The sequence below is a fragment of the Penicillium citrinum genome, assembly GCF_028827155.1.
Source record: "Penicillium citrinum strain IBT 23319 chromosome Unknown utg000007l:1.0-2040159.0:1.0-2041076.0, whole genome shotgun sequence".
Classification (NCBI taxonomy): Eukaryota; Fungi; Ascomycota; class Eurotiomycetes; order Eurotiales; family Aspergillaceae; genus Penicillium; species Penicillium citrinum.
In genome coordinates, this window is record NW_026622692.1 from 2,027,298 (window position 1) to 2,040,967 (window position 13,670).

The 13,670-nt window shown below is 47.2% G+C and overlaps 3 protein-coding genes across 3 annotated transcripts; 2 read left to right on the top strand and 1 right to left on the bottom strand.

The window, feature by feature from the left end:
* Positions 1 to 3,846: 3,846 nt before the first annotated feature.
* Positions 3,847 to 5,091, bottom strand: N7469_008430 (ribosome biogenesis TSR3 family protein; the record flags this gene model as incomplete). Its single annotated transcript, XM_056647348.1, has 3 exons — positions 3,847 to 4,586; positions 4,649 to 4,785; positions 4,850 to 5,091. The coding sequence occupies 3 exons, from the start codon at positions 5,089 to 5,091 to the stop codon at positions 3,847 to 3,849; spliced, it is 1,119 nt and encodes a 372-aa protein (XP_056498899.1).
* A 289-nt stretch (positions 5,092 to 5,380) lies between these two features.
* N7469_008431 (VHS domain protein) lies at positions 5,381 to 7,771 on the top strand (the record flags this gene model as incomplete). Its single annotated transcript, XM_056647349.1, has 7 exons — positions 5,381 to 5,447; positions 5,521 to 5,608; positions 5,684 to 5,759; positions 5,823 to 6,116; positions 6,169 to 6,889; positions 6,944 to 7,518; positions 7,571 to 7,771. 7 exons carry the CDS (start codon positions 5,381 to 5,383, stop codon positions 7,769 to 7,771), a joined length of 2,022 nt encoding a protein of 673 aa, XP_056498900.1.
* A 2,748-nt stretch (positions 7,772 to 10,519) lies between these two features.
* N7469_008432 (uncharacterized protein) lies at positions 10,520 to 11,894 on the top strand (the record flags this gene model as incomplete). Its single annotated transcript, XM_056647350.1, has 2 exons — positions 10,520 to 10,587; positions 10,649 to 11,894. 2 exons carry the CDS (start codon positions 10,520 to 10,522, stop codon positions 11,892 to 11,894), a joined length of 1,314 nt encoding a protein of 437 aa, XP_056498901.1.
* Between the last annotated feature and the right edge of the window lie 1,776 nt (positions 11,895 to 13,670).

The window sequence follows — 13,670 nt, forward strand, 5'->3', positions numbered from 1 at the left end:
ATCCATACCAATACATTATATCATCTGTTGTCCTCCATGGCCACTTCCACAGCCTCGAATCCGGCCCATTATGCTTTTCTATTGTAACGTGCCAAATCCAGGTAAACGCCACAACTGCAAAAACAATAGCCTGTACGTTCAAACCAAAAAACCTCAACGCATCATCTTCTGCAGAACCTGCGTCTACATTGCTCCTCATCCTTTTCATTTCTTTCAATTGTGAGAAATACTCCGTATATCTCCAACATAGTAACCAAGTGGTTCAAGAGTGTCATGAAGAGAAAGAATATGAAGGCTGTAATGGGCTCGATGAAACTGTCCTGTGGTGATGGATAGCTATTGTTGATGTCTAAAGCCGGTGGGTGGTATGAGTGAGATGGCAGTGTAAAGAATATATGTGGCAGGGAAAATCGGTTGGAGATGACATGCGGTAGGCAAACGCAGAAGCTAGACAGACAAGTAGCTGCAAAATGGTCTTGCGGGTATTTGCCAAATGTAGAGCTTCGGGAATACCATGAACACTAACAGTGTGAAAAATGATGGCTGTCTGTCTGCTAATCAGAATGGGGTTGAGACCGGTTTAGTTAGAAACTAGAAGGAAGGAAAAAATGAACTTCAAAAAAGAATGCATCAAGAGGGAATCGAACCCCCGGCAAATCCTTGGAAGGGATCTAGGTTACCACTACCCCATTGATGCCGGCTTGATGGAAATTGTTCTTTTAAATGCAATATAACCACACGTTGCATTGTCTGAATATAGCTTTAACGTCTTCCAATTGCCTATTAGAAGTACATATATACATCGAGAGGGGCCCGCCTGCTGTTAAGCACTCATTGAGTTCTAATTTTCTATTGAAGCCGGACCTTAGCCACGTATGGGCATTTCTGTAATTCGTGCGATGTAAATAATGAGAAGTTCAATCTTTGAAAGATTTAATCCCACTTCGTCAGTCAAGCATACTATGTTCTGCGCCTCCGAATCCCCCAAGCAGGCGATGGGTAACGCGGAGGGCTAGTAGCGATTTGAGTCGGCTTTCTTCTCGATAAATATCATTTCCATATGCCTCATAGGGGTCCTAGATGGTCCTTGGGGCCTGTGGGCTTGGAGTTTTGCTCGACAAGAGCTTGCGTCGACCTCGAGGTTCAAATTTGAGTTAGATATATATTCAAGTCCCCATTGGTGGTACTGCAGTGCCGAGCGGCTTAGGGATTTTAACACCCTCACCGATAACAACGTTGCTAGTGCTGGCTGGAACCAGCGCTAGCAACACGCAGAAGCCACCATTCCATATAACAAATAGAAGATCCCGTAATTGAATCCCAGGAAATTCAAGTCTAGACGTGGTGTCGAGGGTTGCTGACCGTCTCAAGTTAAAGTGTAGCCCAGAACCCTCCCGTTTTCAGTAGGTAGGCAGTTCGCCATGGACCAAGTCTCATGTTGTTCGTCGATATCTTACAAAAAGGTGCAAAAAAACAAAGCCTAGTATGTACTACTTAATATTGCCAAGTATAAAAGAAAATTCACGGTCGTAAAAGCCCAAGACATCCAGCGAGAGAATTTACATATTTTTTAAAAAAGAAATGCATCAAGAGGGAATCGAACCCCCGGCAAATCCTTGGAAGGGATCTAGGTTACCACTACCCCATTGATGCCGCTTATTATGTAACGTTGTTCTTAATCATGATTGAAGACACCCTTCTCAGTATTCCTAAACTAACATCTAAACCAAACTCTCCTCACGGCGATGCCTACAACGCAAACCCTAGCGTCGAGGACCCTGTGGCTCGGTGGGATAATAAACAAACAGAAGAGGTCAGGAACAGAAATAGAACGCCGAAAACTCATATATACAATTCTACTTACTAGCCAATGCCTACTGTTCACTTAATCCTAGTTACCTCCTAAGCATACTAGGGTATAGCGCTGAGCCCTAAATATATCTTCGATTGCCATAGGCAATATCTCACGCACAGCGCAGCGTCGAGAGGAGCTTTTGTTTTCAAAGAGAGAATTTGGATGAGTATTTCTTTACGGAATAGACCACACACCGCGACTTGCCCGTCGTTGCCAGAGTCAAGGCTACCCAACCACTCAAAACATTACAATGGAACGCAAGGTTCCTATTCTCTGACATGAAAGTAAATATGAGAGTGAAAAATCTCAGGACATATACAGCATGGAAAAGGATTCAGTCTTCAGCTAATGCCATGATTGATCGAACCCCATCATCTTGATGAGGGAACTGCTACTAGAACCCTCTATGATGGGAATAGATCCAAAGACCCAGCCCGTCAACTTCGAAAATCAGCTTCTATAACTGTTGATTGAGATTGAAAATAGCTGATGAAGCCTCTGATGGACTCCCTGGGTATTCTTTAGTTCACTGCAAATGAACAAAGACAATAGATGAATGCCATGTTGTGTTGACCCACACCCAGCAATCCATGTAGATACACAAGTATCAGCTATTACAATAGCAATTAATTATAAGTTGATGACTCTAAGCATAATTCCATGCTATGGTTCATTCTATCTTTTATTGCTTACTAGAAATAGACCGGCGTGTACTGATACGCTCGGCGACACCGCAAAATCAAAAAGGTCTATAATACTAGCAGTATCACTGGAAGGGCTGGGACATACATTGGTACAAGTGAGCTACTGATTGAATAACACACATAACAGATTGAAAACTCTAGCGGTGATGCCTTATGCTGAAACATCCCGCGTCTTGCCTTGCGGCGACTCAACCCCAGCCATCCAATCGTTGCCACCCTTGCATCTACGGTTCGCAAGGAATCACCACCACCCTAATGACGCCCGTGGCAATGGTGCGACCACCCCTTTCACCGAGTGGTTAATAGCCTGGCCATCTACTTTCTCAATACATCTGGCACGAGAAGTCCATCATCAATCATCAATCTGTCTTGAATATACCAGTGCCGGCATTTCGCTCGTTCTATTCTCGATACCCAATCATCCAGCAGCAGTATCAACCCGGAACTCGAAAGGCTCAAAACCCAATGCCTTCAACATTCATTCCAACAATACCAATTCAACCCAGACGAAGAGGGCGATACCCGCTCATCAATGAATCTCATTATCGCCGGCCAATGGCACTTCCCAGCTACAACGATACAAATCCACTGATTTGTATTACAACGACACACTCTCTGACGCATGCATGGCCAAGGCATCGGGGGGGTTGATTGTACAAGATGTGAAAGATTCCAAAGCACAAAATGGAAAGAACAAAAACCAGAAGCACTCGATGATTTGGGAAAGACTGGGGGTTCGGATTGCATCAATTGCAAAGGCTACTTCGGGGAGTAGCATGACAGGCAAAACCCTAAAACACTATTGTGAGCAACTCAAACGCTTGTTCCGTTTTTGTATATGCAGCAGTTGTGTCCAAGCATCAAGAGGTTCAATAAAGCACATACATCACCAATTGTTTACAAAGCATAATCATTAATACATCAACTTTCATATTTCATGACGGTATAGACATTGACATCGTTCCCAATCGCGCGATGGAAAATGGGTATTTTTTTGATGAAGCTATTTTTGTACAAAACTTGACAGAGTCAAATTTACGAGCTGGGATGGCAGCTAATGAAGTGAACTATCTCAAATCGACGACCTGCAGTGAAACCATTGAAAATGGCATTCCAGACCATCAAGTCCCATCCAAGAGACAGCGTGAGATCTTCAGCTGCTCCTGCGGTCGAGGTGCCTTGAAACGTACTACCCAGTCAAATTTTTCAAGGAAAAAAGCAGACGTGTCGCAATCGAAGCTGCTTCCAGTGTATAATCGTTGAAGCTCTTTGTTGTCTAGCCTGCGATCACCATCTCTTTGGAGCTGAGATTTCAGCCCGTGAAAAGGACGCACTGACTGTCTCTTGCCCCCTTCGGCGCTGAATCTCTTTGATACCGGTACGATCAGTGACCGTGGTCGCATTAATGATGTTGTCGAAATCCTCGTCCTCGCTCCCCGCAGATCCCGACTCCGCATCTGAGTCCACGTATAAAGGCTTCTCTGGTGCTGCGATTTTTTCGGGTTGTTGCTTATCAGATGCGGAAGGGTTCTGGAACGACTTCGAATTAAGAATCTTTTGTCTGATTTCGGCCATCTGGTCATCGTCCTCGGAATCGTCGGAGATCGCAAATGGGTCTTTGTCTGCTGTTTCTTCTTCGCTTTCGTTCTCACCCTCGCTATCTTCTTCGCTGCCGTCCTCGTCCTCGTTATCATCTGAGCCGTCTCTGGCTGGCATTCTGTTGGTGTTTCCAGTAGTCCAGATATCGTCCGGGCCTTCGATACGGCTTTCTTCGTACTCTTGCTCAATCTTGGCCAACCACTCTTCTTCTGTCCTTTTCACCTCCTCTTCTGAGCTGCACGCAGCATATCGCTTCAAAAGCTCGGAATTGATATCTAGAAATGCTTGGCCATAGCGGAAATTCTTGAGGACATCCTGCGCCCATTCTTCATGTCCGCAAATAAAGAAACATGCGGCGAGCGCTTCGACGCAATTCAATCGCCATGGCTTTCCGTAATTGACCGTATTGGCTGCGATAAGGTAGGGTACTAGAAACCGAGAATATGTTAGTCATACTAGGTTCTTGATCCATGCGCACGAAATCACATACATAATCGTTCGCATTTCCCGCCAATCCTTGACCAAGGCACTTCCTTGACTCGTACCCACGAGCACTCCACTACGGCAGCGCCATGTTGTTCCATGAGTTCCTTATCTGCGGGGGATACAACCTTCTTCGCATTGGGCCTAATTGTGTCCATTGATTAGCGGGGCATGGCCTCAAGAAAATTGCGCGAACTGGTGGGCATACGAAACAATTACACCGGGATAGCGTTGACCGATATGTAACTCGCGCATCAATCCCAACTTCATCAGACGCTTTCCAGAGCATCGCTTCGGATCGCAGTGTCCCATATCCCAGCAAGCGGCTCTGTAGGCTGGCCGCGATGAGGCTGCACCCTCTTCACCATCACCGCGGGGCACTGGCCGGGAACGAGGGTTCGAGAACTTCTTGCCTCCTCGTGAAAAGTTTTCCTTCTTATGGCGGACCATAGCGTTTCAAGAGAGTTTCTCCTCGAGATAACAGTAAATAAAAATAATCGAGACGAGATTTGCGGGGAGTTGAGTTGGAGAAGGGAAAAATTCCGGTAGAAGCACAAGCGCCACACGTGCAAGTTGCTCCGCCCGCCTTCTTTCCATCTACAAACTCCGCCAAGTTGGGGGCAGCCTTCACACATCCAATCCTCCCACTCCCCCTCCTTCGTTTCTCCTTCGTTATAAATCTTCCTAATTCTCTTCTTACTCTGATCCAACCGTCACCCTGGAGGCAGCATCCGCACGAATGGCGGCTAGGGACCGCTTCGGTGTCTACGCTGAGCCGGGGTTATCACCACTGCAGCGGGCAATCCGTGAGTTGAGAGATATTATCATTGCAGGTCCAGTCTGGCTCAGTCGAACGTGCTAACGTCTTGTCTGTGGTAGGAAATGCTTGTGACCCGCAAAACTATGAGCCTAACTTGGCCCTGAATCTCGAAGTCGCGGATTTGATCAACTCCAAGAAAGGCAATGCGTGTGTGCCCCTCTTCCAAACATACATACTTCGATCTAGCGGCGTCGCGCAATACTAATCTCTCTATCATACTAGTCCCCGCGAGTCTGCCGTCGAGATCGTTCATCTTATCAACCATCGGAACCAGAATGTCGCGCTGTTGGCGTTGGCGGTACGTGATACGGTCCAGAAGATAACAGCTGGCGCGGGCATAGCTGACTTTAATCCCAATTAGCTTCTCGACATTTGCGTGAAGAATTGCGGGTACCCCTTCCACCTTCAGATTAGCACGAAAGAATTCCTCAATGAATTGGTCCGGAGGTTTCCCGAGCGCCCGCCTATGCGACCTTCACGAGTCCAACATCGCATCTTGGAGTCGATTGAGGAATGGCGCCAGACTATATGCCAAACATCTCGCTACAAAGAGGATCTGGGTTTCATCAGGGATATGCACCGGTTGCTACTCTATAAGGGTTATGCCTTCCCGGAGGTTCGCCGTGAAGATGCCGCTGTGTTGAACCCAAGTGACGTAGGTGTTTATTACATGTCATCTACCTGATCACTGCTAACAGCTGCCGCAGAATCTTCGATCTGCAGATGAGATGGAGGAGGAAGAAAGGGAAGCACAATCTGCGAAGCTTCAGGAACTGATCCGAAGAGGTACCCCGGCAGATCTTCAAGAAGCCAATCGATTGATGAAGGTTATGGCTGGATATGATAACCGACATAAGACGGATTACCGAGCAAAGGCTGCCGAAGAAGTCGCAAAGGTGCAACAAAAGGCTAAGATTCTAGAGGAAATGCTTCAAAGCCAACAGTCTGGGGATGGCGCACCTGAGGGTGATGTATTTGAGGTTCGTATTTCTGAAACTGTGGGGGTGGGTCTGTTTACTGATTGTCTCGATCACCAGGAACTTGCCAATGCACTCCAAAGCGCACACCCTAAGATTCAGAAAATGTGCGAGGAAGAATCAGATGACCCGGAAGCTGTTCACAAACTTCTTGAAATCAACGATAGCATACACCGCACTATTGAACGATACAAGCTTGTGAAGAAAGGTGACTTGGATGCGGCATCAAAGATTCCGAAGGGCACCTTGGGTACCACTACTGGTGTGTCCAAGAATGCTAACAACGAGCTTTCTTTGATTGATTTCGACCCCGAGCCCGAGCCTTCTAATGGCGCTGTTACTGCTGAAGCGTCCCAGAGTGGTGGGAATGCGTTGGAGAACGACCTGCTTGGGTTATCCCTGGGTGAACAAGGCCCTGCCCCCGGTGGCGGTATCTCATTGGGAGGTCCCGGTAAGTTGCCCAGAACTGCCTTTACATTTGAGATAGAAGACTAACGCGAAACAGTGGGATTCCCCGCGATGTCGACTGGCCCATCTCCTCCAGCCGCATCGCCAACTCCTCCCCAGCAGGCCCCTGCCGCATTTAAGCCCAATTATGATATCCTTGCATCTTTGAACTCATCACGGCCTACTTCCCAGTCATCTACCCCGGCTCCGGGACCATCACCGCAAGCTCGACAAACGGCCACTCCACCTCAAGCAACTGACCCATTTGCATCGTTGATGTCCGCCAGCCCTCGCCCCGGCGGCGGTGGTTTCCAGCCACCCGCCCAAGGGCAATCCACTGCATCCTCATCCCTACTGGACTTGGCAGGTGGCACCACGTCTTCGCAGGCACCAGCACCAGCAGCCGCCCCGGCCCCTACAGACGACGATGAGTGGAGCTTTGCATCTTCACTGCCACCCAGCAATGTCTTGCCGACAAAGAACCAAGTGCAAGTGCTGAATAGCCAGCTTCGCGTTGACTTTCTTGTCCAGCGAGTGCCTGCCTACCCTCGCCAGATTTTTGTGAAGGCCGTCTTCTCCAACCCCAACCAGCAGGCGATTGGGGATCTCCATTTCCAAGTCGCCGTCGAAAAGGTTAGTAACGATCTGTTACTCTAGTAGTATTGCATGTTATTGACATAGACAGGCCTACACACTTCACCTTAAGCCCCAGTCGGGTCGGGACATTGCTCCGCAACAGCAACAAGGTGTGTCTCAGGAGATGGTGCTAGACGGGGTGGACTCAGGCAAAGGAAACTCGGTAAAAATCCGGTTCAAAGTTTCCTACAAGGTTGGCAATGAGGCGCGAGAGGAGCAGGGGATGGTACCGGCCCTTGGTGTGAACTAGAAAAATGCCGCGGAAAAGCCATGGAGAAGTGAATGAGTCTTTTCAGCCATGCGATACCGAGCGTTTGGATCCGAGGTCTTTTCCGAGTGGTGCCTGTATGACATAGGACCCTGCCATCATACGATATTATGATCCGATTCTGTTCGCAGGGCTGAGAGGCTGTGCAATTCCATCCGACCGATCGGAGCCGCCGTTCTCCCCCACTCAGTTGTTTGGGCATTGCCAGCGGTGCTTTGCTTGCCTTGGTACCCCGAACACCATATACTGCTACTGCTCTACTCTAAGTGATGTCTGTTCTCTTGATTGAAAACTTAGCGCCCCTCCCCTTTCATGTTGTTTATAAAGATTTACGCATTTGCGAGACAATCCAGTTACTGAACGAATTCATCTCTGCCGTCTATCTACGTAAAGTACTTAATTTCATTACTATATTTACTACTATGTGCGTAGATTTAAATGTTGATGTAGAAGATTAGACTAATCTATCAACTCCCAAGTCTGACTGCCATATGAATGCCGAGGTTAGAGTGAATCTACCCTTCCTAAACAAAGTATCTAGAGATGTCGATCGCGATCATGAATCAGGCTCAAGGATAAGCTCAGATCCAAATGAAGCTGTACAGATCTGATCGACGGAGATCCTCGCTCCGCACGAACCACACGCTCTCTCAATCGTCCTCTGTACGTTCACTGATTTGCTCCATACAGTATGTAAAGTAACATCCACCAGGGACAAGGTATCCTTTCAAAGTAAGATGTACTGTCGATCATGCCGATCCGGCACTCGCCTCTGCCTTATACGAGCTTGAACCGATGAACCATCGCAGAATAGCAAGAAAGGTAGACCCTATCATGATAGAATCCTCGTTTGTCCATAGTGTGAACCAGGCTGTCGGATATCATTTTGTCAGAGATTGGTCAGATTGCTCTTGATCAGATCACATCATGCTTCGTCAGCCTGTCGCGGAAATGTGCGGCATCGAGATACACTCATGTCATTCATATCAATAACGCGCAATCTGATCTGATTTTAGGGTATTCACTTGCGGTCTCCGAGCACTGTACATACGAGGATAATTGATGCCGCGATTGGCTAGTTTGCCGAAATATGCGATAGGCGCCGATGATTCTCCGAGGACGGAATGGAAATAGGAGTGTTGAAGCGCGTCCACCCGAAGTTGAAGTTGCCTTGTTAAGAAAGAAGTGCGAGACTGATAATTGAATCTTCCTTACTCCGTACTCATTGCTTAATTTAATCTACTCTACTTGGATCACTGGTATAGAGTACACTCAGCCTCCAGTTGTACATAGATTGAGTGAGGGTCAGTTCGGGCGAGGTCTAGTTTATCTCCGTCGATCCTCCCCACTGTTCGTGCAACGTTTAATCGAGTGCTACTCTAGACGTCGTCTACAAACTGTACATACTAGGTTTACTGTATTCTACTGTATTAAGACATAAGGATTCACCAAGATCTGAATAGTCAATAATTTATCTACTCACTAATTCTCTACTCTAATACACTACTGTCATATTAATTCTCTTATTGAATCAAATATGGCACGCTCTATGTTAACATGTGAATTCCAGTGGCAACGCACTGTCTGCTCAAAGGGGCAAAGGCTCGGCCGTAAGCCCTGGGCGGGCCTAGACTCCACGACCCCAAGTATGGCTTGAGTATACATTCACAGTTCTATGTCTGGTATAAGTCTGGTCCTGATCAAACTGCAGAAATAGGAAGCTGAAGAGTCTGATATTCAGTTTCTCTAAACACCTTCTCTAATAGGATTGCCAGATTGACTTGATATCTGCTATTTCGTTCAGTTAGTTTCAACGGTCTGGGTACAAGTTCCTATGTATATTGTATACTGTAACTTATACTATACAAAATCCTGGTAAGCTGAGTACATACACAAATACAGCTAATCCTATCACAGTACTATGTACTCTATTACTCTGAATAAGTAAGATGTGAGCTCACAAGTACGAAGCGGACCATCTAGAGTAAAACGTTGGATTACTGCAGGGACCAAACCATATCTGTTTCTGTGCTACTGCTACGTGAGATTAGACCAACAAAAAAGGCGATCATAAATTTTCATCCTTTTCTTCATCCTACGTTCGCATTGAGCAAACAAAATCGGGCAAAGTCACATCGACATCGTGGGGGTGGGATGGGCAACCTCAACTCCACCACTCTATCCGCCGGTCTAGACCCAACGCAGCAGCTATCAGCGACCACCTAAACCAACCCAGTAATCTACTAAAAAAATGGTAAGAAGTCGAAATCTCACTCTGCAGGATGAAAAATCCGGGTGTACACAAGTGGACCGATTATTTTTCGTATCGGTTTGTGGCGCTTTCGAACGGGCTCGCCGTGCCAAAGACAGATCCATGGATCGATTTTTTTGGTTTTTCATTTTTTACTGGGGAGGGTACTTTTGCAACAACTGCGATCGCTGCGGGTCCCATGGTTCCGTTTGGTACACTTTCTGCTGCTGCTGCTGCGGTGGGCGAGAGAGAGAGAGGGAGAGAGGGGGAAAGGTGCTGGAGAGAAGTAGAGGAAAAAAAAGATGGGCCTGACACCTCCCCCCCCCCTCCAGAGAAACCTTAAAATCGGATGACTTTCTATTTAATTGCCCCTTCTTCCCTTCTAAACCCTGCAACCTCACTACAAGTTATATGACTTAACTGGTATACATATACTGGTACTTATTTATTCTACTCACTCACTTTTCAATTTCGCCGAGATGGGCTCGCTGGATTTAGATCAGGATATCTCTCCTATCCCCCGATCTCGGGAGGAGAATCAGGAGAGGTAAGTAGTTCCTATGCTATATAATATGTTGTCATGTTCATCCTTGCTAACCTTTCTCTAGAGCCTTTATTGCGGCTTCGCGGCGCAAAGATCGCAGCTTAGATGCTCGTTTAGAATCGGCAAACCGTGCTTCGATGCTGCATAAAAAGCGCACGGGTAAGGCCTTTCATATCACCAAGGAGATTGTCGAGAAAGAAGCCATGTACGAGGAAGTCGATGAGCGTTACCAAGAGAAACGAATTCGCATGCTGCAGGCACAGAACATGGCCATCGAAGAACAGTTTCATCGTCATTTACTGGCTGCTTTCGCTTCTCGTGCCAATAGCTCTGGCTCCGTCTCTTCCATCGCCAGTCGAAGAGCAAGTGCAACCCCTCGGGCTTCAGTAGATGGTGGCTCGTCGCGCAAGATGAGCATCGATCTTTCTCATCTACGATCTCCCTCACACTCCTTGACAAGCCCCATGGCTACTACCACCGACGGATACGCGATGTCGCCCTCGACAAACTATGACCCCAACGTTCACTCCTACATGAATTGTATGGATGGCTCTGATGGCTCTGCCTCTGCTTACCAGAACATGACCGGATCTGCATCGACCGCTACATCATCGGCACAGATCCCAGCCTACATCACTCAACCCACACAAGGACTCCCAGTCTGGCCCACACAGATGCCCTGGACAAATATGCAGCAGCAAGTGCCAACCCCCAACCAGACTCCAACCGACACTCAAGCCGTACACATGTGGCAGCAGCAAATGATGCAGCAAGCTCAAACACCCACCGACTCGGCAAGCCAAATCCGGCAATTCAGAGATCGTCTCGCATCAGCCCCAGAATTGCCCTTGCACTCCACCGCGCCGCCAGCTCCCGCTGCTTCCATTTCCGGCCCCAGTACGAGCTCCGGTCACTCTGGTCTGGGTCACTCCCGCGGATCCTCCCATCCCACGAATAACTTTCACAACTTGCAACTCCTTACTCAGGGCACCCACCTCGCTCAGATGGGTCCATCCAATACTAGTTCTCCGAAGATTGAGGCCCTTTCAGCTGAGACCCAATCCACTCCGGATTTCTGTCCTACCCCTAACACTCCTCTCTCGCCTACTATGATTGGTGTGATGCCAACCACCATGTCCACCACTAAGGAGGCCGAGACTGATATGGTTGCTCCCGAGTTGGACCCAGACTATAGTGACTTTAGCGAGTTCGCCTATGGACTGGGTGGTAACTCCTCCCTTTCAGATCGGGATGCTTTTGGCTTTGACGACTTTGTTGCTTTGGATGAGTTTGGCACCGTAACATGTTAACCTTCCGCTCCTACAATTATCACTACCTCTTGTCCTTCCTTGATTCCCAGGGCGATCAACACCTCACCCCTCGCTCTCGTTGTACATGAGTACGTTGGATTGTACACTGATCCTGTATTATAGCTTTTTCTATTCTTTCCCACTTACTTTTCCCCCTTCTTGTTACAAATGTCTTGATGAACTCATTGAATTGGGTGGTCCTATCGCAAGGCGTTTTCCTGTTTGATCTTTTGTCGTTATGATGATCATAACGTATTCCCAGCTGCACTGCACAGACGATCTTTCCTGGTTGGCTGTATGTTCCAGGTAGATTGGATAGCACAGTGGATTGATTGGTTACTATTCCCACTGTTACGAGACACGAATAATTCAATTCAACATACTGTGAAACTATTTCCTGATGCCTCAACCAGTAACTCACTTTCATTCGTAATAAAATTTTCATTATTATTACTGTGTAATCCTCCCTTGGTCCTCCCAGCTATAGAGAACCCTAGTTGATACTTGATGGTATAGAGAGGAGAGCTTAAGTGGATCCCTCCGAAGCGATCGTTGCATCTACCAAAAGCAATCACCCTTCGCCAACAACTTCACTCCATTTCCGGCGATTTCAACCCTCACACAAATAGCACCTTACTCCCATCACTTACAATTCCCTGGTTTCTAAAGAAGTGGGGGATCCACGCACCCCACTCCATCCCTCCGAAATCCCAGTCCTGCAAAGCTGAACGGGCCGTGCCAGCTATACTCAAGCTATTCTCCCCCCTCCATCCCCATACCAATCCACGTCTACAATAAACTTTGGACCTTTCAACCACACCGAAATAATTCCCCCCAGAGCTAAGAACCAAATAGTTGTACTACCATCAATATAGTGGATTGAGAAATCGTTGGTCGAGAATGCGAACGGAGAAAACGGAGATTTAATCCCCGCTCCATATCCCCACCTTTTTGCTGTCCTTCAACTTTGCAGATCAATTCAATTTTCTCGCTTCAATCCGTTGTGGGGAGTTTTTCTTTCTTTCTTGTTTTCATGTACATACAGCTGCATTAGCATGGCATCGCTAATGCCAAATCGATTAGAATCTTAATTGATCGGTGGCTGAAATATACTCCGACCAACCGGAATTACATATCCAACCCGTTGGATCGACAGTAATTAAATCTAATTCGTTCCCGTCTGACATCACATTGCATCACATTCCCTATTACTGTACTACAGTAATTGAATTATATTTGTTCTTCTACGGTGCAGTTTTGTAAGGGGTGCAAGTGCAGGTGCAGGATACTGAGATATGAGGCCCGGCTGAATGGATCCAGACTGATTCAAGGAATCCTGTGACAAAGAAGCGGGTAAGAAACATGGATGAAATAGTTCCTAGGATATTGATTTGCCCCTTCCCCTCAATCCCTCGCGTGATCTTTGACTAGTATGGTTAGTGTGTTAGTGTGCAGCACATCTGGGCAGTCGGGATAGTAGTTGGGTACGGCTGTACTTTTGCTCGAAGAGTTACGTACAGCTTTTCTGAGATAAGTTCCAGGGCAGAGGGAATGGCAGGTAGTGTCCTCCTCTGTACAAGCTAGCTTGGGCTATGTTGCGATATACAGCGGGGAAGTTGGAGATAAATTAACTTAAGACTAGACCATATCAGACACTATCTGGGTATGGAGTCCAAGGTTTGTCCTGTCATATTGTAGAGCTGTGCTCTACGCTTGGACCGATCTCGTGTTCAAGGTGTTCTTGGCTAGTTCATGCAAATCAATATTGGAGATTAT